The sequence below is a fragment of the Drosophila obscura genome, unplaced genomic scaffold (genome assembly GCF_018151105.1).
Source record: "Drosophila obscura isolate BZ-5 IFL unplaced genomic scaffold, ASM1815110v1 contig_185, whole genome shotgun sequence".
Lineage (NCBI taxonomy): Eukaryota > Metazoa > Arthropoda > Insecta > Diptera > Drosophilidae > Drosophila > Drosophila obscura.
The window spans coordinates 766,699-790,800 of record NW_024542773.1 but is presented as its reverse complement, the minus strand read 5'-3'; the positions used below and the strand labels follow the sequence as shown (position 1 = coordinate 790,800).

The following is a 24,102-nucleotide window of genomic DNA, read 5'->3' as shown; positions in this document are numbered from 1 at the left end:
AGCGAAAAGAAGAAGCGATGGCAGCATCGCTGTCGTCGATATTTTTTCCTCAAACATCGATGCTTTCGCAATCATCCCTACCTTGAAATGGCGCCCAAAAAATGAACACACTCAAATTAACGAATTGTCTGGGGCGCGTTCACCAGGACAACTTTACCAGCGCTCAATGAGGGATTTCATCCATCATTTATTGAATGCTGGTGAACGCCTGTGAACGAAATAGCCTAGTACTCAGATCAACTAAATTTGTTGTCGCCAATAAGTCAGCTGGAATAATGCAAGTAGAAAGATAAATGGAACGAAGTCGAAATCAAATGGGTATCAGAATTTATTAATTTTTAATTTTACTTTATAATATTATTCCCTAAAGATGGTATGGATTTACCCAATCTTGGCGGATTTTTCTTCGCTCATCATTTTCTACCCGCCTCCAACGCCACATCGCTCTCAAATAAAACATTCCTGCATGTTTTCATCCGAAATTTCAATTTATAACCGATTCTATTTACAGACAAGCACAACTCAGGGTGACCTTGTAGCATGCACATCTGGTCACACTCTGCTCAATTCTTGTCAGATAAAATTTAGTTGATCTGAGTAATGGAGATTCTCCTTGTAGATCCATCCCATCCCTCCCATTTACCTGAACTGCGCTGCAGTTCGTCAAGTTTCATAATTTTCGTGCGTATATATATTTATCCCTGATCGGAAATGAAATTCCTCGATTCAATGTTGCAAGGTGTGACCTGGAAAGGGGGGAACAACATAATGCCTAAATAAGGTGTAAGTTCCATAGGCTCAGTTGAAAAATATCAAATATCAATGAGATATTTTCACCAGCCAAACAACTATCGCCTCAAAATATATTATGATGTATCGATATATATTTCCGCTGTTTTGCCATCTTGTTGTTGCGTGAAGCTCGCGTGTGCGGATGTGTAATTTACAAATCAAAACACAGAAAACAGAGTCGCATAAATCTTGCAAATTGAATCCTGTTCGAATGGCGAAGCAAGTAACGCGTCTGGACGATTCCGGTAAAGTCGGAGAAGGACGGTAAAATATACAAGTAAGTAAATTGGCTGGACAAGCCATCGAAACACGACAAACTGCATTTTTATATAATTCGTGCTGGACAATGGACTGCACGCTTTGATCGTCTAGTGAGCAGCTCCCCTGATCCCAGCAGCCAGGGCAAAACCAGGGCGCTAAGCTCGGAGAACGGCGGTGAGAAGGAGTCCTGTGCTATGATGGTCGACTAAAGTGCATTCGCCGATCCCCGCAGCTATCAGGGCCTGGCCCACTTTCTCGTGGACTCGGTGTTTCGGCAGATGTCCCAGCTGTCTTCTCAAACTGCGGATCCTTGAGTCACTTGTACGAAGAGCAGCATTCGAAGGCATTCCTTCGACAAGCAGGATGAGTGGTTCGGTACCGAGTACGCTACTTTACCCATGCCAGCAAATTGGAAGTAGCTGTGGATCGATTCGAGACTCATGCCCAAAAGCAACCCATGACCTTACGCTATTCTGGAATGAGGAGGGAAAGCCCAATACCCCAAGATGTTGCTCAGGACGGACAACTGCGAGCTCTAGTTCCGACAGGATGACAAATTTGAGAAGCCCGAGGCCCACATGTTCGTCTACTTTATCTCGCCGCTGCTGCATCAGGGTCCCAAGAAGTAAGCTATAACTCTGTTTTGATGCCCATCTTTTTGTTTGGTTTGGCAGAGCTGCCATGTGCGACTTGTACGTTTGGTGTTTGGCGTTGCTCCACTTGTCCGGGCAACTGAAACTCGCCGAGCGTGTCAAACTTTTATGGGACTTCGATGTCAAGGAAAACCATCTGTATCGCCTAAGGCATGGTCAATGTGGGCGCCACCCTGACCCCTCGGATGACCTGATCCTTTTAAACTTCCTCAGCAGGTAAGATATCGCCCCGCCATATTTTTCTCTCGCAAGGTATAAAATCGGAAGAAATACGGTGGCAAATACACATATGGATGAAGACATCGAAGAGTTCCAGAAGGAAAGGATAGGAAATGAGTAGGGAGACCTTCAACTCCATAAAATACCAGATGATCCAAAAAAAAGTACGCTGTCCTGTTTGATAATGTGAAAAATATACCTTTTTGTGATTATTATTGAGAAGCAGCCCGATTAAATGCTCACCCTGAACAAAGAGGACACCATTAGCTGCGGATCAGATACGGAAGACGAAGAGAAAGGGGATGACAACGACGAAGAGAAAACACTGAACGTTGAGTTAGCCGATGAAGGGATGGACGTGGAAGCCACTGCTCTGTATACAGGTTGATATCTTGGCTGTAGATCGGCTCTTTCCTCTACTGAAAGTCGTTAAACCTTTCAAAATCTTACATTGTCTCATAGGTGTCTACGCCTACATGCTGGACCTGATTCTGCTGGGCATTCGTACCGATCGCAAAACCATCATGATCGCCGCAATCTGGAGCCCAGGGGTGAACTGCATGGCCGAGCGACACATGACCAGACCCATTTTTTTGCGCATGGGACCATCATCCCCATGCCGATGGAGACTCACGTGAGTCTCATATACCTCGTATATACCTCACTTTCTTATACTATTTTTCCCCATCTGTGTGTAGTCAGGTCATCAACTATCAACCATAGTCCATAGCTTGGCTCGCACGGAACGGGCAGGTCGTTCGGACATCTCGCTTACCTCTGTCTCGGGCTGGGAATGATCCATGGCCCAGCCCAACAGCTGATTGATATTTTGCACAAGGCTGAACAGGGAGTGCCTCAACTTTACGGCCGTTCGGTACACGGGAATTATGCAAAAGGCTCGCTTCCGGGTCAGATGGCACCCTGGCGGATGGCGTTTACCTTGAGGCTTTATCTTTCAATTGTTAACGCATTCATATATATTTTGTTGTGTTACTAATCAACTTATCTGCTCTGTATATAGTGTAGTGTCCATGCCAAAGGATGGACTACATCGGAATTCCACTTCTGCAATTCCTCTGGGCTATCTGGAGCATTAAGAATTGCAATCCAAGGAATCCATAATAAACTCCAGTCAGTCCAGTAACCCTATATAAAAGATAAGATTTACCGATTGGAATCCTTGAGATTTTCTTGCCATTCTGTAACTGTCTGCGATTTCTGAGAGAGAGAGAGAGCGCAAAAGAGATAATATCCCTCTGTCATTGCTTGTGGATGCATGTGCGACTTGTACGTTTGGTGTTTCTCCACTTGTCCGAGCAACTGAAACTCGCCGAGCGTGTCAAACTTTTATGGGACTTCGATGTCCAGGAAAACCATCTGTATCGCCTAAGGCATGGTCAATGTGGGCGCCACCCTGACCCCTCGGATGACCTGATCCTTTTAAACTTCCTCAGCAGGTAAGATATCACCCCGCCATATTTTTCTCTCGCAAGGTTCTGTTCCTCCTGCCAGAGACCCGCTACCCATCTCTTTCTCGCTCGCACACTCTGCCGCGTTCAGTGCGCGAGCAACCCCTAGCGGAGGAGATGTAGAATCTAAATGGAACATGTACAATCTACATGTTAGATGTATAATATACATTGTAGATGTAGATATCAGATGTAGCAAGCAAATGTAAAATGGAACATTTTTTTATTTTAAAATTCTACAAAATTATATCTAAAATATCATGTAAATCAAAAATGTATATACTGACTGAGTACGGGTATAAGTAGAGACAAATAAACAGTGTTGAATGGCGGAGGAAACAATTCAAGCACTATACAAAAACAGAATACTTACCATGGTTTCTAGTTTGCCGTTATTGTCCTGTTTCGGTATCTAAATTATACTTTCTGACTTTAATCACTTTCTATACCCGTACTCAAAATAAGTTAAGGGGTATATTAGGTTTGTGGTAAAAGTGGATGTGTGCAACGCAAAGAAGGAGATTGAGCTCGTGCTAAGTGAGAACTGGGTGTATTTGTTTTTCAGCTAGTGTCATTACCTGGTTGCCTCCTGCCAGATAAAACCGGAACAGTTTTAAGGGTCAATTAGGGTCAATAAAATGCGGCTCGTACCTCATACCGTACCTTTTCATATTCGTACCTTTTGCTGCCTGTAAGGCCAAAGAACTTTTACAAGGTAGGTAGAGAATAAAAGATATATATATGTATATTTATTTAATGCAATATGTAAACAATAATAATAATAAAACTCTATGATTCGAGCAAATTAATAAAAATGGCCACCACCTCAGTGAAAAAGCGGATGGCCTGCTCTCCATTCTCCAGCGAAAACAAGTGCGGATGCATCGAATGGATATTCCTCAGTAACAGAGCGACTTCAATCTTGAGCGAGATCCCAATGGACTCCGATTGGCGGCTGTTGAATCTCATCAATCGAAAGGGTCTGCCATTCAGTCGGAATTTGCGCCTCACAACTGCCCTGATATTCTCCAGCTCCCGTCTGTAGATTCTCCGCATTGGCCGGAGGATTCAGCAGACCCATGCTTGGGAACCGTCCTTCCCAATCATCTTGCACATATCGGCGGTTATACAGATCCTGCAGAGCTTCCCAATGGTAGTAGTGGTCCGCCATTCTCGTCGTCAAATGCCGGATCACCCACAAAACGGGATACTTTTAAGCTGCTGCGGCCAATGCATCCCGATGCCCATCAGTGACAACGGCCATTAGGTATTTGCGCATTCCGGCCCCTTCGATCTTCCTCAACACCCTCTTCAGGTGGTACTTAATCTCGTCGCGCCCAATCTGCTGGAGAGCCAGCGGCACCACACGTACGTACAATGTGTGGTAGTGGCTCCCGTTGATCCTCATGGCAGCGATGTTCAGGGCCTTCCATTCCCTCAGTTCGTCGGCTCTCGAGACTCGAATGGGATGGAAGTCGTGTTCCTTCAGTATGAGGATAAATGGCTCCTGGAAATACCACAGGTAGCCGAATCTGGTGATCTTTCCGACCTTCAGCTCGTGTCGGCGATGGGGTCGCTCCGCGTAGCTGATGGATTTCCGTAGTTCAGTTTCAGTGTATAGTCCAAGGTCCAGAAAAAGTTCCTCGTAGTCAATTTCCATGCTGGTGCGTTCGCCGGTATCCACTGTACTGCACTGCTGGCCGCTCTTCAACTTCAACTGACCACAGAGCCACTGTCTCCCACTATATATACAGCCGGATCCAGGTAAGATTACAACCCTCTCTAGGGATTCGGGAGAGAAAAAAAATCCGGCATAAAAGCTGCAAGTTTTTTTATGATTCAGTAATACCAAAGACTGAGTATTACCAAATACTATACAATATTGTATATTCTTTGGTAATACTCAGGTCGAAAGGTCAATTGACTGTTGACCTGCCTTTTATTTTGCTCGATCACGAGGCTGTTCCTTTGGTTTGCCTGCCTCTAGCAACGCACAGAAATGCCGCCATTACGTACTCATTTTGCTCACACTTATTGCATCCAGAATTCTGTAATGTTACAAGTGTCTTTCAGAACTTCTTCGCTCCGCCTCACAAAAAGGGACGAAAATCTGCGGTATGCACAGTTTTAAAGATACGAGAAACCCGAAAACGCAGAACCATAAAGAATGATCAGGTCTACAAGGATTCTTGTATTTGTCGTGGTATTACAGTGTATTACAATACACCAACAATATTTTCTTGTGTCTGCTATGTTCTTTTTGTCATTATTTCTTTTTTAATTTTCATTCTACTTTTGCTCTTCCCGCTCTGGTGCTTCTTGGCGCACTGCTTCGTCCTGACGGTCCTCCAATTTCAGGGGCTCCAGGGGCACTGGTAAGGGTTGCACGTGGTCCGGCATGGCCACTTCTTGGGCTAACAACGGTTGAACTTCCCAAAACCCATTGAGTGCGTTTTCGATGTTGCACTCCTCCATTAAGTAGAAACGTTCGCGTCTTTCGTTCATCTTTTCTACACGAAATGGTCCAAAGTATTTATAAAATAATAACTAGAGATGATTTACAGGACAAACCTTGTGTGAATGAATTTCTAACAAAAATCAACAGCTCTGAGCTCGCGTGTATTAACTGAACTAAAACTAAAAAAAACTTTGATTTCAGGCTTATCAGAGAACAAAGTGGATCACTTTGCTCACACGAAACCGAAATGTGTGGCCGGTGTTGCAAAACAACACTGCTTGCATGCAGCCCTAGTTTTCGTTTGTTTTTCCTAATATATTTATAATTGACTAATTGTGTGTAGATTGAAGGATCAGTATAGCTATTGGCAATCGGTTGCTTGAGTAAGCGGCAAGTACATACACATCTGCGAGAGCTTCAGGTTGCTGGAGCTGTGGGAATGCAGCAGGGAACGAACGCCCCTGGGAGACCCTACGTTCTGGCAGCTGCCGCTCCAACATTGCTATTGGAAAGGGTTTGTTAGCTTGTTACACAGACAGATTTCTCCTACTTCTGCGTTCCAGATCACAGATGTAGTTATAGTTTATTTCTGAAAACATGTTGTCCGTGAAATACATTACAATAACATCACAATGGGGTTGGGGGCGGTCACTGGGGCTTGCGGACCACGCGGTAGGAGGCGGATCTACCGGCTTTCTCCGACAAACGGATAATCTTCACCACTTGACCAGGCTTAAAGCCGTAGTAACGAGCCACTGGATCGGTGGTCAGTAGGATCATCATCAATTCCGGCTTCAGATTGTATTTAGCGAACAGAGCCTGTTTCTCCGCATCCGTCAGCAGCACATGCTCCGGCACCAGATCGTGTTGAGTGATGTTTACCATCAGCTCAATCTCCAGAAACTGTTCCACATCGAAATTGTCACTGTTCTTCAAGGCTAGGAGCGCTCTCTTGGCCGCGGTTGTCAAGCCAGCCTGGGACACAATGATGGCGTGACGAATGTTCTCATCCCGCATACGGTTGGTAAAGGAATTCACCGTGGCAACACCGATCTTCGGCTCATCGAAGAAGAACACCAACATCCTATTCGTATCGTCGTCATCGTGGGTCAGCAGCATATTGAGGTCGGATCGCATCGGCCTCTGCGCGCTCGGAGCATCGCCGAAAAGACTTTGAACTCCTGCAGCGTCTGGTCCAGCTCATCCTTAGTTACCAAAAAGCCGCGATCGTGGCCCATTTCGAATACAGTCCTACGAATGCGCCACAGTTTGTTCAACACTGCCTCATCGGTTAAATCAGCAGCCATTTTCGTTAGAAAAAGCACAGCACAAGTACCACGTGGACGCTGTGGAAACGACGAAGGTAGAATGCAAGAGACGAAAGAGAACGAAAAATAAACATGGCGGACAAAAGCGAAAATATGGCAAATACTTACAAAAAATATGCTCCAGGCACCAGAAAAAACCAAAGCACTTGATAATTAGCTGTTGCAACTTGCAATATTGGTGTGTTCTTTCAGGTTGTATTTATTGCAGTGCTTTTAAGCAAAGAGTACACTTTTAAAGTCAAACACAACCCGGTACGTCCAAAGCGAAAAGTGAAAAGAAGGAAGTAGCGAAAAGAAGAAGCGATGGCAGCATCGCTGTCGTCGATATTTTTTCCTCAAACATCGATGCTTTCGCAATCATCCCTACCTTGAAATGGCGCCCAAAAAATGAACACACTCAAATTAACGAATTGTCTGGGGCGCGTTCACCAGGACAACTTTACCAGCGCTCAATGAGGGATTTCATCCATCATTTATTGAATGCTGGTGAACGCCTGTGAACGAAATAGCCTGAGTACTCAGATCAACTAAATTTGTTGTCGCCAATAAGTCAGCTGGAATAATGCAAGTAGAAAGATAAATGGAACGAAGTCGAAATCAAATGGGTATCAGAATTTATTAATTTTTAATTTTACTTTATAATATTATTCCCTAAAGATGGTATGGATTTACCCAATCTTGGCGGATTTTTCTTCGCTCATCATTTTCTACCCGCCTCCAACGCCACATCGCTCTCAAATAAAACATTCCTGCATGTTTTCATCCGAAATTTCAATTTATAACCGATTCTATTTACAGACAAGCACAACTCAGGGTGACCTTGTAGCATGCACATCTGGTCACACTCTGCTCAATTCTTGTCAGATAAAATTTAGTTGATCTGAGTAATGGAGATTCTCCTTGTAGATCCATCCCATCCCTCCCATTTACCTGAACTGCGCTGCAGTTCGTCAAGTTTCATAATTTTCGTGCGTATATATATTTATCCCTGATCGGAAATGAAATTCCCCATTCAATGTTGCAAGGTGTGTGACCTGGAAAGGGGGGAACAACATAATGCCTAAATAAGGTGTAAGTTCCATAGGCTCAGTTGAAAAATATCAAATATCAATGAGATATTTTCACCAGCCAAACAACTATCGCCTCAAAATATATTATGATGTATCGATATATATTTCCGCTGTTTTGCCATCTTGTTGTTGCGTGAAGCTCGCGTGTGCGGATGTGTAATTTACAAATCAAAACACAGAAAACAGAGTCGCATAAATCTTGCAAATTGAATCCTGTTCGAATGGCGAAGCAAGTAACGCGTCTGGACGATTCCGGTAAATCGGAGAAGGACGGTAAAATATACAAGTAAGTAAATTGGCTGGACAAGCCATCGAAACACGACAAACTGCATTTTTATATAATTCGTGCTGGACAATGGACTGCACGCTTTGATCGTCTAGTGAGCAGCTCCCCTGATCCCAGCAGCCAGGGCAAAACCAGGGCGCTAAGCTCGGAGAACGGCGGTGAGAAGGAGTCCTGTGCTATGATGGTCGACTAAAGTGCATTCGCCGATCCCCGCAGCTATCAGGGCCTGGCCCACTTTCTCGTGGACTCGGTGTTTCGGCAGATGTCCCAGCTGTCTTCTCAAACTGCGGATCCTTGAGTCACTTGTACGAAGAGCAGCATTCGAAGGCATTCCTTCGACAAGCAGGATGAGTGGTCGGTACCGAGTACGCTACTTTACCCATGCCAGCAAATTGGAAGTAGCTGTGGATCGATTCGAGACTCATGCCCAAAAGCAACCCATGACCTTACGCTATTCTGGAATGAGGAGGGAAAGCCCAATACCCCAAGATGTTGCTCAGGACGGACAACTGCGAGCTCTAGTTCCGACAGGATGACAAATTTGAGAAGCCCGAGGCCCACATGTTCGTCTACTTTATCTCGCCGCTGCTGCATCAGGGTCCCAAGAAGTAAGCTATAACTCTGTTTTGATGCCCATCTTTTTGTTTGGTTTGGCAGAGCTGCCATGTGCGACTTGTACGTTTGGTGTTTGGCGTTGCTCCACTTGTCCGGGCAACTGAAACTCGCCGAGCGTGTCAAACTTTTATGGGACTTCGATGTCAAGGAAAACCATCTGTATCGCCTAAGGCATGGTCAATGTGGGCGCCACCCTGACCCCTCGGATGACCTGATCCTTTTAAACTTCCTCAGCAGGTAAGATATCGCCCCGCCATATTTTCTCTCGCAAGGTATAAAATCGGAAGAAATACGGTGGCAAATACACATATGGATGAAGACATCGAAGAGTTCCAGAAGGAAAGGATAGGAAATGAGTAGGGAGACCTTCAACTCCATAAAATACCAGATGATCCAAAAAAAAGTACGCTGTCCTGTTTGATAATGTGAAAAATATACCTTTTTGTGATTATTATTGAGAAGCAGCCCGATTAAATGCTCACCCTGAACAAAGAGGACACCATTAGCTGCGGATCAGATACGGAAGACGAAGAGAAAGGGGATGACAACGACGAAGAGAAAACACTGAACGTTGAGTTAGCCGATGAAGGGATGGACGTGGAAGCCACTGCTCTGTATACAGGTTGATATCTTGGCTGTAGATCGGCTCTTTCCTCTACTGAAAGTCGTTAAACCTTTCAAAATCTTACATTGTCTCATAGGTGTCTACGCCTACATGCTGGACCTGATTCTGCTGGGCATTCGTACCGATCGCAAAACCATCATGATCGCCGCAATCTGGAGCCCAGGGGTGAACTGCATGGCCGAGCGACACATGACCAGACCCATTTTTTTGCGCATGGGACCATCATCCCCATGCCGATGAAGACTCACGTGAGTCTCATATACCTCGTATATACCTCACTTTCTTATACTATTTTTCCCCATCTGTGTGTAGTCAGGTCATCAACTATCAACCATAGTCCATAGCTTGGCTCGCACGGAACGGGCAGGTCGTTCGGACATCTCGCTTACCTCTGTCTCGGGCTGGGAATGATCCATGGCCCAGCCCAACAGCTGATTGATATTTTGCACAAGGCTGAACAGGGAGTGCCTCAACTTTACGGCCGTTCGGTACACGGAAATTATGCAAAAGGCTCGCTTCCGGGTCAGATGGCACCCTGGCGGATGGCGTTTACCTTGAGGCTTTATCTTTCAATTGTTAACGCATTCATATATATTTTGTTGTGTTACTAATCAACTTATCTGCTCTGTATATAGTGTAGTGTCCATGCCAAAGGATGGACTACATCGGAATTCCACTTCTGCAATTCCTCTGGGCTATCTGGAGCATTAAGAATTGCAATCCAAGGAATCCATAATAAACTCCAGTCAGTCCAGTAACCCTATATAAAAGATAAGATTTACCGATTGGAATCCTTGAGATTTTCTTGCCATTCTGTAACTGTCTGCGATTTCTGAGAGAGAGAGAGCGCAAAAGAGATAATATCCCTCTGTCATTGCTTGTGGATGCATGTGCGACTTGTACGTTTGGTGTTTCTCCACTTGTCCGAGCAACTGAAACTCGCCGAGCGTGTCAAACTTTTATGGGACTTCGATGTCCAGGAAAACCATCTGTATCGCCTAAGGCATGGTCAATGTGGGCGCCACCCTGACCCCTCGGATGACCTGATCCTTTTAAACTTCCTCAGCAGGTAAGATATCACCCCGCCATATTTTCTCTCGCAAGGTTCTGTTCCTCCTGCCAGAGACCCGCTACCCATCTCTTTCTCGCTCGCACACTCTGCCGCGTTCAGTGCGCGAGCAACCCTGAGCGGAGGAGATGTAGAATCTAAATGGAACATGTACAATCTACATGTTAGATGTATAATATACATTGTAGATGTAGATATCAGATGTAGCAAGCAAATGTAAAATGGAACATTTTTTTTATTTTAAAATTCTACAAAATTATATCTAAAATATCATGTAAATCAAAAATGTATATACTGACTGAGTACGGGTATAAGTAGAGACAAATAAACAGTGTTGAATGGCGGAGGAAATAATTCAAGCACTATACAAAAACAGAATACTTACCATGGTTTCTAGTTTGCCGTTATTGTCCTGTTTCGGTATCTAAATGCTGCCTGTAAGGCCAAAGAACTTTTACAAGGTAGGTAGAGAATAAAAGATATATATATGTATATTTATTTAATGCAATATGTAAACAATAATAATAATAAAACTCTATGATTCGAGCAAATTAATAAAAATGGCCACCACCTCAGTGAAAAAGCGGATGGCCTGCTCTCCATTCTCCAGCGAAAACAAGTGCGGATGCATCGAATGGATATTCCTCAGTAACAGAGCGACTTCAATCTTGAGCGAGATCCCAATGGACTCCGATTGGCGGCTGTTGAATCTCATCAATCGAAAGGGTCTGCCATTCAGTCGGAATTTGCGCCTCACAACTGCCCTGATATTCTCCAGCTCCCGTCTGTAGATTCTCCGCACATTGGCCGGAGGATTCAGCAGACCCATGCTTGGGAACCGTCCTTCCCAATCATCTTGCACATATCGGCGGTTATACAGATCCTGCAGAGCTTCCGTGTCCCAATGGTAGTAGTGGTCCGCCATTCTCGTCGTCAAATGCCGGATCACCCACAAAACGGGATACTTTTGAGCTGCTGCGGCCAATGCATCCCGATGCCCATCAGTGACAACGGCCATTAGGTATTTGCGCATTCCGGCCCCTTCGATCTTCCTCAACACCCTCTTCAGGTGGTACTTAATCTCGTCGCGCCCAATCTGCTGGAGAGCCAGCGGCACCACACGTACGTACAATGTGTGGTAGTGGCTCCCGTTGATCCTCATGGCAGCGATGTTCAGGGCCTTCCATTCCCTCAGTTCGTCGGCTCTCGAGACTCGAATGGGATGGAAGTCGTGTTCCTTCAGTATGAGGATAAATGGCTCCTGGAAATACCACAGGTAGCCGAATCTGGTGATCTTTCCGACCTTCAGCTCGTGTCGGCGATGGGGTCGCTCCGCGTAGCTGATGGATTTCCGTAGTTCAGTTTCAGTGTATAGTCCAAGGTCCAGAAAAAATTCCTCGTAGTCAATTTCCATGCTGGTGCGTTCGCCGGTATCCACTGTACTGCACTGCTGGCCGCTCTTCAACTTCAACTGACCACAGAGCCACTGTCTCCCACTATATATACAGCCGGATCCAGGTAAGATTACAACCCTCTCTAGGGATTCGGGAGAGAGAAAAAAATCCGGCATAAAAGCTGCAAGTTTTTTTATGATTCAGTAATACCAAAGACTGAGTATTACCAAATACTATACAATATTGTATAGTCTTTGGTAATACTCAGGTCGAAAGGTCAATTGACTGTTGACCTGCCTTTCATTTTGCTCGATCACGAGGCTGTTCCTTTGGTTTGCCTGCCTCTAGCAACGCACAGAAATGCCGCCATTACGTACTCATTTTGCTCACACTTATTGCATCCAGAATTCTGTAATGTTACAAGTGTCTTTCAGAACTTCTTCGCTCCGCCTCACAAAAAGGGACGAAAATCTGCGGTATGCACAGTTTTAAAGATACGAGAAACCCGAAAACGCAGAACCATAAAGAATGATCAGGTCTACAAGGATTCTTGTATTTGTCGTGGTATTACAGTGTATTACAATACACCAACAATATTTTCTTGTGTCTGCTATGTTCTTTTTGTCATTATTTCTTTTTTAATTTTCATTCTACTTTTGCTCTTCCCGCTCTGGTGCTTCTTGGCGCACTGCTTCGTCCTGACGGTCCTCCAATTTCAGGGGCTCCAGGGGCACTGGTAAGGGTTGCACGTGGTCCGGTATGGCCACTTCTTGGGCTAAAAACGGTTGAACTTCCCAAAACCCATTGAGTGCGTTTTCGATGTTGCACTCCTCCATTAAGTAGAAACGTTCGCGTCTTTCGTTCATCTTTTCTACACGAAATGGTCCAAAGTATTTATAAAATAATAGCTAGAGATGATTTACAGGACAAACCTTGTGCGAATGAATTTCTAACAAAAATCAACAGCTCTGAGCTCGCGTGTATTAACTGAACTAAACGAATGAGCAACTACGAGCTTCACACACAACATACTTTGATTTCAGGCTTATCAGAGAACAAAGTGGATCACTTTGCTCACACGAAACCGGGTTCAAGCAGCTGTTCGAGACTCTCCAAAGTAAAATGTATCTGAGCATGTAAAAATCAATTGAAAATCGTAGTCGAAGATCCGTGATGCGTACCAGAAACGTTTCAATTGTATCAGTACACCGAACCAGAGTCAAATACCGAAGAAACATGCCACATTCATTTGATATTCACACAGGAGACGCCTAAATGTGTGGCCGGTGTTGCAAAACAACACTGCTTGCATGCAGCCCTAGTTTTCGTTTGTTTTTCCTAATATATTTATAATTGACTAATTGTGTGTAGATTGAAGGATCAGTATAGCTATTGGCAATCGGTTGCTTGAGTAAGCGGCAAGTACATACACATCTGCGAGAGCTTCAGGTTGCTGGAGCTGTGGGAATGCAGCAGGGAACGAACGCCCCTGGGAGACCCTACGTTCTGGCAGCTGCCGCTCCAACATTGCTATTGGAAAGGGTTTGTTAGCTTGTTACACAGACAGATTTCTCCTACTTCTGCGTTCCAGATCACAGATGTAGTTATAGTTTATTTCTGAAAACATGTTGTCCGTGAAATACATTACAATAACATCACAATGGGGTTGGGGGCGGTCACTGGGGCTTGCGGACCACGCGGTAGGAGGCGGATCTACCGGCTGTCTCCGACAAACGGATAATCTTCACCACTTGACCAGGCTTAAAGCCGTAGTAACGAGCCACTGGATCGGTGGTCAGTAGGATCATCATCAATTCCGGCTTCAGATTGTATTTAGCGAACAGAGCCTGTTTCTCCGCATCCGTCAGCAGCACATGCTCCGGCACCAGATCGTGTTGAGTGATGTTTACCATCAGCTCAATCTCCAGAAACTGTTCCACATCGAAATTGTCACTGTTCTTCAAGGCTAGGAGCGCTCTCTTGGCCGCGGTTGTCAAGCCAGCCTGGGACACAATGATGGCGTGACGAATGTTCTCATCCCGCATACGGTTGGTAAAGGAATTCACCGTGGCAACGCCGATCTTCGGCTCATCGAAGAAGAACACCAACATCCTATTCGTATCGTCGTCATCGTGGGTCAGCAGCATATTGAGGTCGGATCGCATCGGCCTCTGCGCGCTCGGAGCATCGCCGAAAAGATCTTTGAACTCCTGCAGCGTCTGGTCCAGCTCATCCTTAGTTACCAAAAAGCCGCGATCGTGGCCCATTTCGAATACAGTCCTACGAATGCGCCACAGTTTGTTCAACACTGCCTCATCGGTTAAATCAGCAGCCATTTTCGTTAGAAAAAGCACAGCACAAGTACCACGTGGACGCTGTGGAAACGACGAAGGTAGAATGCAAGAGACGAAAGAGAACGAAAAATAAACATGGCGGACAAAAGCGAAAATATGGCAAATACTTACAAAAAATATACTCCAGGCACCAGAAAAAACCAAAGCACTTGATAATTAGCTGTTGCAACTTGCAATATTGGTGTGTTCTTTCAGGTTGTATTTATTGCAGTGCTTTTAAGCAAAGAGTACACTTTTAAAGTCAAACACAACCCGGTACGTCCAAAGCGAAAAGTGAAAAGAAGGAAGTAGCGAAAAGAAGAAGCGATGGCAGCATCGCTGTCGTCGATATTTTTTCCTCAAACATCGATGCTTTCGCAATCATCCCTACCTTGAAATGGCGCCCAAAAAATGAACACACTCAAATTAACGAATTGTCTGGGGCGCGTTCACCAGGACAACTTTACCAGCGCTCAATGAGGGATTTCATCCATCATTTATTGAATGCTGGTGAACGCCTGTGAACGAAATAGCCTAGTACTCAGATCAACTAAATTTGTTGTCGCCAATAAGTCAGCTGGAATAATGCAAGTAGAAAGATAAATGGAACGAAGTCGAAATCAAATGGGTATCAGAATTTATTAATTTTTAATTTTACTTTATAATATTATTCCCTAAAGATGGTATGGATTTACCCAATCTTGGCGGATTTTTCTTCGCTCATCATTTTCTACCCGCCTCCAACGCCACATCGCTCTCAAATAAAACATTCCTGCATGTTTTCATCCGAAATTTCAATTTATAACCGATTCTATTTACAGACAAGCACAACTCAGGGTGACCTTGTAGCATGCACATCTGGTCACACTCTGCTCAATTCTTGTCAGATAAAATTTAGTTGATCTGAGTAATGGAGATTCTCCTTGTAGATCCATCCCATCCCTCCCATTTACCTGAACTGCGCTGCAGTTCGTCAAGTTTCATAATTTTCGTGCGTATATATATTTATCCCTGATCGGAAATGAAATTCCTCGATTCAATGTTGCAAGGTGTGTGACCTGGAAAGGGGGGAACAACATAATGCCTAAATAAGGTGTAAGTTCCATAGGCTCAGTTGAAAAATATCAAATATCAATGAGATATTTTCACCAGCCAAACAACTATCGCCTCAAAATATATTATGATGTATCGATATATATTTCCGCTGTTTTGCCATCTTGTTGTTGCGTGAAGCTCGCGTGTGCGGATGTGTAATTTACAAATCAAAACACAGAAAACAGAGTCGCATAAATCTTGCAAATTGAATCCTGTTCGAATGGCGAAGCAAGTAACGCGTCTGGACGATTCCGGTAAATCGGAGAAGGACGGTAAAATATACAAGTAAGTAAATTGGCTGGACAAGCCATCGAAACACGACAAACTGCATTTTTATATAATTCGTGCTGGACAATGGACTGCACGCTTTGATCGTCTAGTGAGCAGCTCCCCTGATCCCAGCAGCCAGGGCAAAACCAGGGCGCTAAGCTCGGAGAACGGCGGTGAGAAGGAGTCCTGTGCTATGATGGTCGACTAAAGTGCATTCGCCGATCCCCGCAGCTATCAGGGCCTGGCCCACTTTCTCGTGGACTCGGTGTTTCGGCAGATGTCCCAGCTGTCTTCTCAAACTGCGGATCCTTGAGTCACTTGTACGAAGAGCAGCATTCGAAGGCATTCCTTCGACAAGCAGGATGAGTGGTTCGGTACCGAGTACGCTACTTTACCCATGCCAGCAAATTGGAAGTAGCTGTGGATCGATTCGAGACTCATGCCCAAAAGCAACCCATGACCTTACGCTATTCTGGAATGAGGAGGGAAAGCCCAATACCCCAAGATGTTGCTCAGGACGGACAACTGCGAGCTCTAGTTCCGACAGGATGACAAATTTGAGAAGCCCGAGGCCCACATGTTCGTCTACTTTATCTCGCCGCTGCTGCATCAGGGTCCCAAGAAGTAAGCTATAACTCTGTTTTGATGCCCATCTTTTTGTTTGGTTTGGCAGAGCTGCCATGTGCGACTTGTACGTTTGGTGTTTGGTGTTGCTCCACTTGTCCGGGCAACTGAAACTCGCCGAGCGTGTCAAACTTTTATGGGACTTCGATGTCAAGGAAAACCATCTGTATCGCCTAAGGCATGGTCAATGTGGGCGCCACCCTGACCCCTCGGATGACCTGATCCTTTTAAACTTCCTCAGCAGGTAAGATATCGCCCCGCCATATTTTCTCTCGCAAGGTATAAAATCGGAAGAAATACGGTGGCAAATACACATATGGATGAAGACATCGAAGAGTTCCAGAAGGAAAGGATAGGAAATGAGTAGGGAGACCTTCAACTCCATAAAATACCAGATGATCCAAAAAAAAGTACGCTGTCCTGTTTGATAATGTGAAAAATATACCTTTTTGTGATTATTATTGAGAAGCAGCCCGATTAAATGCTCACCCTGAACAAAGAGGACACCATTAGCTGCGGATCAGATACGGAAGACGAAGAGAAAGGGGATGACAACGACGAAGAGAAAACACTGAACGTTGAGTTAGCCGATGAAGGGATGGACGTGGAAGCCACTGCTCTGTATACAGGTTGATATCTTGGCTGTAGATCGGCTCTTTCCTCTACTGAAAGTCGTTAAACCTTTCAAAATCTTACATTGTCTCATAGGTGTCTACGCCTACATGCTGGACCTGATTCTGCTGGGCATTCGTACCGATCGCAAAACCATCATGATCGCCGCAATCTGGAGCCCAGGGGTGAACTGCATGGCCGAGCGACACATGACCAGACCCATTTTTTTGCGCATGGGACCATCATCCCCATGCCGATGGAGACTCACGTGAGTCTCATATACCTCGTATATACCTCACTTTCTTATACTATTTTTCCCCATCTGTGTGTAGTCAGGTCATCAACTATCAACCATAGTCCATAGCTTGGCTCGCACGGAACGGGCAGGTCGTTCGGACATCTCGCTTACCTCTGTCTCGGGCTGGGAATGATCCATGGCCCAGCCCAACAGCTGATTGATATTTTGCACAAGGCTGAACAGGGAGTGCCTCAACTTTACGGCCGTTCGGTACACGGGAATTATGCAAAAGGCTCGCTTCCGGGTCAGATGGCACCCTGGCGGATGGCGTTTACCTTGAGGCTTTATCTTTCAATTGTTAACGCATTCATATATATTTTGTTGTGTTACTAATCAACTTATCTGCTCTGTATATAGTGTAGTGTCCATGCCAAAGGATGGACTACATCGGAATTCCACTTCTGCAATTCCTCTGGGCTATCTGGAGCATTAAGAATTGCAATCCAAGGAATCCATAATAAACTCCAGTCAGTCCAGTAACCCTATATAAAAGATAAGATTTACCGATTGGAATCCTTGAGATTTTCTTGCCATTCTGTAACTGTCTGCGATTTCTGAGAGAGAGAGAGCGCAAAAGAGATAATATCCCTCTGTCATTGCTTGTGGATGCATGTGCGACTTGTACGTTTGGTGTTTCTCCACTTGTCCGAGCAACTGAAACTCGCCGAGCGTGTCAAACTTTTATGGGACTTCGATGTCCAGGAAAACCATCTGTATCGCCTAAGGCATGGTCAATGTGGGCGCCACCCTGACCCCTCGGATGACCTGATCCTTTTAAACTTCCTCAGCAGGTAAGATATCACCCCGCCATATTTTCTCTCGCAAGGTTCTGTTCCTCCTGCCAGAGACCCGCTACCCATCTCTTTCTCGCTCGCACACTCTGCCGCGTTCAGTGCGCGAGCAACCCCTAGCGGAGGAGATGTAGAATCTAAATGGAACATGTACAATCTACATGTTAGATGTATAATATACATTGTAGATGTAGATATCAGATGTAGCAAGCAAATGTAAAATGGAACATTTTTTTATTTTAAAATTCTACAAAATTATATCTAAAATATCATGTAAATCAAAAATGTATATACTGACTGAGTACGGGTATAAGTAGAGACAAATAAACAGTGTTGAATGGCGGAGGAAACAATTCAAGCACTATACAAAAACAGAATACTTACCATGGTTTCTAGTTTGCCGTTATTGTCCTGTTTCGGTATCTAAATTATACTTTCTGACTTTAATCACTTTCTATACCCGTACTCAAAATAAGTTAAGGGGTATATTAGGTTTGTGGTAAAAGTGGATGTGTGCAACGCAAAGAAGGAGATTGAGCTCGTGCTAAGTGAGAACTGGGTGTATTTGTTTTTCAGCTAGTGTCATTACCTGGTTGCCTCCTGCCAGATAAAACCGGAACAGTTTTAAGGGTCAATTAGGGTCAATAAAATGCGGCTCGTACCTCATACCGTACCTTTTCATATTCGTACCTTTTGCTGCCTGTAAGGCCAAAGAACTTTTACAAGGTAGGTAGAGAATATAAAAGATATATATACGTATATTTATTTTATGCAATATGTAAACAATAATAATAATAAAACTCTATGATTCGAGCAAATTAATAAAAATGGCCACCACCTCGGTGAAAAAGCGGATGGCCTGCTCTCCATTCTCCAGCGAAAACAAGTGCGGATGCATCGAATGGATATTCCTCAGTAACAGAGCGACTTCAATCTTGAGCGAGATCCCAATGGACTCCGATTGGCGGCTGTTGAATCTCATCAATCGAAAGGGTCTGCCATTCAGTCGGAATTTGCGCCTCACAACTGCCCTGATATTCTCCAGCTCCCGTCTGTAGATTCTCCGCACATTGGCCGGAGGATTCAGCAGACCCATGATTGGGAACCGTCCTTCCCAATCATCTTGCACATATCGGCGGTTATACAAATCCTGCAGAGCTTCCGTGTCCCAATGGTAGTAGTGGTCCGCCATTCTCGTCGTCAAATGCCGGATCTCCCACAAAACGGGATACTTTTGAGCTGCTGCGGCCAATGCATCCCGATGCCCATCAGCGACAACGGCCATTAGGTATTTGCGGATTCCGGCCCCTTCGATCTTCCTCAACACCCTCCTCAGGTGGTACTTAATCTCGTCGCGCCCAATCCGCTGGAGAGCCAGCGGCACCACACGTACATACAATGTGTGGTAGTGGCTCCCGTTGATCCTCATGGCAGCGATGTTCAGGGCCTTCCATTCCCTCAGTTCGTCGGCTCTCGAGACTCGAATGGGATGGAAGTCGTGTTCCCTCAGTATGAGGACAAATGGCTCCTGGAAATACCGCAGGCAGCCGAATCTGGTGATCTTTCCGACCTTCAGCTCGTGTCGGCGATGGGGTCGCTCCGCGTAGCTGATGGATTTCCGTAGTTCAGTTTCCGTGTATAGTCCAAGGTCCAGAAAAAGTTCCTCGTAGTCAATTTCCATGCTGGTGCGTTCGCCGGTATCCACTGTACTGCACTGCTGGCCGCTCTTCAACTTCAACTGACCACAGAGCCACTGTCTCCCACTATATATACAGCCGGATCCAGGTAAGATTACAACCCTCTCTAGGGATTCGGGAGACAGAAAAAAACCCGGCATAAAAGCAGCAAGTTTTTTTTATGATTCAGTAATACCAAAGACTAAACAATAGCAAGATGCTGCACGAGGAGCAAATGCTCGTTCAATGGTACGGCCGCGCGGGGTATTTCTCCCATTCTCCCTTAGGCTAGCCTTTGCCTATGCTTTCGGCTTCGTAAATGCCTCGGCCCGCGTCGAGTCGAGCGACAGAATACACCAACAAAATATGAAGTCTGACGACGGGAATATGTCCAGGGCCGGACTAGCAGTTGCCTAGGGCCCCCCTAGGGCTAACAGAAAAATTTTTTGGAAAAAACGAAACTCCAAATAATGAATAAAAAATATATTAGCCACTGATAAACATACAAATTAATCAAACAAACATAAAATGTTTAAGTTTTTATTTCAAATGAAACAAGAAGGGAGCTGGCGTGAAAAAATGGAGGGCCCCAGATTGATGGTTGCCCAGGGCCCGGTTGAGGGTTGATTTGGACCTGAATATGTCTAGTTTGGTTTTAAAGTTATTTGTTTGTATTGTGTGTACATTGGGGACTCAGCCGAAAAGAGGTGGCAAAATTAAAAAAGATTTTATGAACGCTTTGAATAAAATAAATGTACACATCTAGTAGAAAATTTCCAGAGCTTTAGCGAATCTAGTTTTCAAGATAATTTTAGTTTAGGAGATATGAGCAGACATGTACAAAAATATATTGAACCCGTTTTCACTCTATAATATATCAAGCTGGACCCACTGTGCGCATCTGCTGAGCTGCCTCGAGCTCGCTCGGCTCGTTTCTTACAAACAGACGAAGCTGTCGGACAGCGGGCTAGCAGTCAGAGACGAAGCATAGCCGAAAAGAGAAACCCCGCGCGCTCCCTCTGTCCCTGGGGCGTACCCGTAAGCCACGCCATAGAACAGCTTTGTGGTCTCTCATGCAGCACCTTGGTATTGTATAGTTTTTGGTAAAACTCAGGTAGAAAGGCCTGCCTTTTATTTTGCTCGATCACGAGCCTGTTCTTTTGGTTTGCCTGCCTCTAGCAAGCGCACGAAACAGAAATGCCGCCATTTCGTACTCATTTTGCTCGCACTTATTGTATCCAGAATTCTGTAATGTGACGCTGTTACAAGTGTCTTTCAGAACTTCTTCGCTCCGCCTCACAAAAAGGGACGAAAATCTGCGGTATGCACAGTTTTAAAGATACGAGAAACCCGAAAACGCAGAACCATAAAGAATTACCATGTCTACAAGGATTCTTGTATTTGTCGTGGTATAGTGGTATTACAGTGTATTACAATACACCAAACAATATTTTCTTGTGTCTGCTACGTTCTTTTTGTCATTCTTTTTTTTTAATTTTCATTTCACTTTTGCTTTTCCCGCTCTGGTGCTTCTTGGCGCACTGCCTCCTCCTGACGGTCCTCCAGTTGCACTGGCTCCAGGGGCACTGGTAAGGGTTGCACGTGGTCCGGAATGGCCACTAACAACGGTTGAAATGTCCGCGGCTCCCGTTGGAGCTCCAAAAACCTATTGAGTGCGTTTTCGATGTCGCACTCCACCATTAAGTAGAAACGTTCGCGTCTTTCGTTCATCTTTCCTACACGAAATGGTATCCAAAGTATTTATAAAATAATAGATTATGATGATTTACAGGACAAACCGTGTGCGAATGGATTTCTCACAAAAATCAACAGCTCTGAACTCGCGTGTATTAACTGAACTAAACTACGAGCTTCACGCACAACACATTGCCTACTTTGATTTCAGGCTTGTCAGAGAACAAAGTGGATCAGTTTGCTCACACGGAACCGGGCTCAAGCAGCTGTTCGAGACTCTCCAATGTAAAATGTTTCTGAGCATGTCAAAATCAATTGAAAATCGTAGTCGAAAATCCGTGATGCGTACCATAAACGTTTCAATTGTATCAGCACACCGAGCCAGAGTCAAATACCGAACAAACATGCCACATTTATTTAATATTCACACCGGGGACGCCCTAATGTGTGGCCAGTGTTGCAAAACAACACTGCTTGCATGCAGCCCTAGTTTTCGTTTGCTTTTTCTAATATATTTATAATTGACTAATTGTGTGTAGATTGCAAGGGATCAGTATAGCTATTGGCAATCGGTTGCTTGAGTAGGCGGCAAGTACATACACATCTGCGAGAGCTTCAGGCTGCTGGAGCTGTGGGAATGGAGCTGGCAGCTGCCGCTACAACATTGCTATTGGAAAGGGTTGTTAGCTTGTTCCACAGACAGATCCTCCTATTTCTGCGTTCCAGGCCACAGATGTGCAGCGATGTAGTTCTAGAAATGCTGCAAGCGCTTCGGTGAGCCCCTGCTGGTCTGCTAGGTTCAATTTTAAAGTACATTTCATACGCCCATTAGTGAATATATTTGTTTCGAGTTATTTCTTATAACATGGTGTCCGTGAAATACATTACAATATCAACACAATGGGGGTTGGGGGCGGTCACTGGGGCTTGCGGACCACGCGGTAGGAGGCGGATCTACCGGCTGTCTCCGAAAAACGGATAATCTTCACCACTTGACCAGGCTTAAAGCCGTAGTAACGAGCCACTGGATCGGTGGTCAGTAGGATCATCATCAATTCCGGCTTCAGATTGTATTTAGCGAACAGAGCCTGTTTCTCCGCATCCGTCAGCAGCACATGCTCCGGCACCAGATCGTGTTGAGTGATGTTTACCATCAGCTCAATCTCCAGAAACTGTTCCACATCGAAATTGTCACTGTTCTTCAAGGCTAGGAGCGCTCTCTTGGCCGCGGTTGTCAAGCCAGCCTGGGACACAATGATGGCGTGACGAATGTTCTCATCCCGCATACGGTTGGTAAAGGAATTAACCGTGGCAACGCCGATCTTCGGCTCATCGAAGAAGAACACCAACATTCTATTCGTATCGTCGTCATCGTGGGTCAGCAGCATATTGAGGTCGGATCGCATCGGCCTCTGCGCGCTGGGAGCATCGCCGAAAAGATCTTTGAACTCCTGCAGCGTCTGGTCCAGCTCATCCTTAGTTACCAAAAAGCCGCGATCGTGACCCATTTCGAATACAGTCCTACGAATGCGCCACAGATTGTTCAACTCTGCCTCATCGGTTATTTCAGCAGCCATTTTCGTAAGAAAAAGCACAGCACAAGTACCACGCGGACGCTGTGGAGACGAAAGAGAACGAAAAATAAACATGGCGGACAAAGACGAAATAATGCTCGGCAAAATACTCACAAAAAATATGCTCCAGGCACCAGAAAAAACCAAAGCACTTGATAATTAGCTGTTGCAACTCGCAATATTAGTGTGTTCTTTCAGGTTGTATTTATTGCAGTGCTTTTAAGCAAAGAGTACACTTTTAAAGTCAAACACAACCCCGTACGGCCAAAGCGAAAAGTGTAAAGAAGGAAGCAGCGGAAAGAACAAGGGATGGCAGCATCGCTGTCATCGATATTTTTTTTTCAAACATCGATGCTTTCGAAATCATCCCTACCTTGAAATGGCGCCCAACAATTCAACAAATACCAACACAAAACTAACGAATTGCCTTGGGCGCGTTCACCAGGACAAGCGCTCAATGGAGGATTTCATCAATAATTTTTTTCATTTTTTGAACGCCTATGAACCCCTATTATCGCGACATCGTCAATACTATCGGATCAGATCCTATCGCATGTCGAAGCCTGTCGAAAATTCGTGACTCGCAACAAAAAAACGTATAGTTGGAATATTTCCTCGTAGACCCGAAGTATTGAGATAAGTTCGTGATTTTTTATTATTTTGGCTCTGTCCATTTCTTTTTCTTCGCGACTTAGTGTGTATTCTAATCGATATGTCCGCTATCGATATAAGGCAAAAGCCATCTACCATGAATGAAGTCATATCATAAGTCATGAATCATGATTAGTGCGTTCACATGATTAGTGGGTTTGATGCGGAAGCTGTCCTGTTTAATTATTTAGCCCATTTAGTTAGTTAGCCTAGTACTCAGATCAACTAAATTTGTTGTCGCCAA

The 24,102-nt window shown here is 44.9% G+C and overlaps 4 protein-coding genes and 1 pseudogene across 8 annotated transcripts; 3 read left to right on the top strand and 2 right to left on the bottom strand.

Annotated features, from left to right (window-relative positions):
- Positions 1–1,051: 1,051 nt before the first annotated feature.
- On the top strand, positions 1,052–2,147 carry LOC121404094. The gene is made up of 4 exons (XM_041592719.1): positions 1,052–1,069; positions 1,165–1,227; positions 1,286–1,678; positions 1,959–2,147. Coding segments are annotated over exons 1-4 (534 nt in total). The 5' UTR covers positions 1,052–1,068; the 3' UTR covers positions 2,036–2,147.
- A 4,232-nt stretch (positions 2,148–6,379) lies between these two features.
- On the bottom strand, positions 6,380–7,466 carry LOC111077046 (annotated as a pseudogene).
- Positions 7,467–9,244: 1,778 nt separating this feature from the next.
- Positions 9,245–10,016, top strand: LOC121404097. The gene is made up of 3 exons (XM_041592738.1): positions 9,245–9,554; positions 9,614–9,773; positions 9,853–10,016. The coding sequence occupies exons 2-3, from the start codon at positions 9,626–9,628 to the stop codon at positions 10,014–10,016; spliced, it is 312 nt and encodes a 103-aa protein (XP_041448672.1). The 5' UTR covers positions 9,245–9,554; positions 9,614–9,625.
- A 640-nt stretch (positions 10,017–10,656) lies between these two features.
- On the top strand, positions 10,657–17,958 carry LOC111071690. 4 transcript variants are annotated; one of them, XM_041592715.1, is made up of 6 exons: positions 15,795–15,952; positions 16,048–16,110; positions 16,169–16,971; positions 17,034–17,190; positions 17,270–17,441; positions 17,506–17,958. In XM_041592715.1, the coding sequence occupies exons 4-6, from the start codon at positions 17,043–17,045 to the stop codon at positions 17,528–17,530; spliced, it is 345 nt and encodes a 114-aa protein (XP_041448649.1). In that variant the 5' UTR covers positions 15,795–15,952; positions 16,048–16,110; positions 16,169–16,971; positions 17,034–17,042; the 3' UTR covers positions 17,531–17,958. The 4 variants fall into 4 exon arrangements, with proteins under 4 accessions (XP_041448651.1, XP_041448649.1, XP_041448648.1 ...); XM_041592714.1 differs by having other exon boundaries at positions 17,031–17,190; XM_041592717.1 differs by lacking the exons at positions 15,795–15,952; positions 16,048–16,110 and adding an exon at positions 10,657–10,845 and having other exon boundaries at positions 16,806–17,190.
- Positions 13,795–23,492, bottom strand: LOC111071688 (DNA-directed RNA polymerases I, II, and III subunit RPABC1-like). 2 transcript variants are annotated; one of them, XM_041592713.1, is made up of 2 exons: positions 23,322–23,489; positions 13,795–14,614 (listed from the first exon to the last, which is right to left on the bottom strand). In XM_041592713.1, the coding sequence occupies exon 2, from the start codon at positions 14,573–14,575 to the stop codon at positions 13,916–13,918; it is 660 nt and encodes a 219-aa protein (XP_041448647.1). In that variant the 5' UTR covers positions 14,576–14,614; positions 23,322–23,489; the 3' UTR covers positions 13,795–13,915. The 2 variants fall into 2 exon arrangements, with proteins under 2 accessions (XP_041448647.1, XP_041448646.1); XM_041592712.1 differs by lacking the exon at positions 13,795–14,614 and adding an exon at positions 22,465–23,249 and having other exon boundaries at positions 23,322–23,492.
- Between the last annotated feature and the right edge of the window lie 610 nt (positions 23,493–24,102).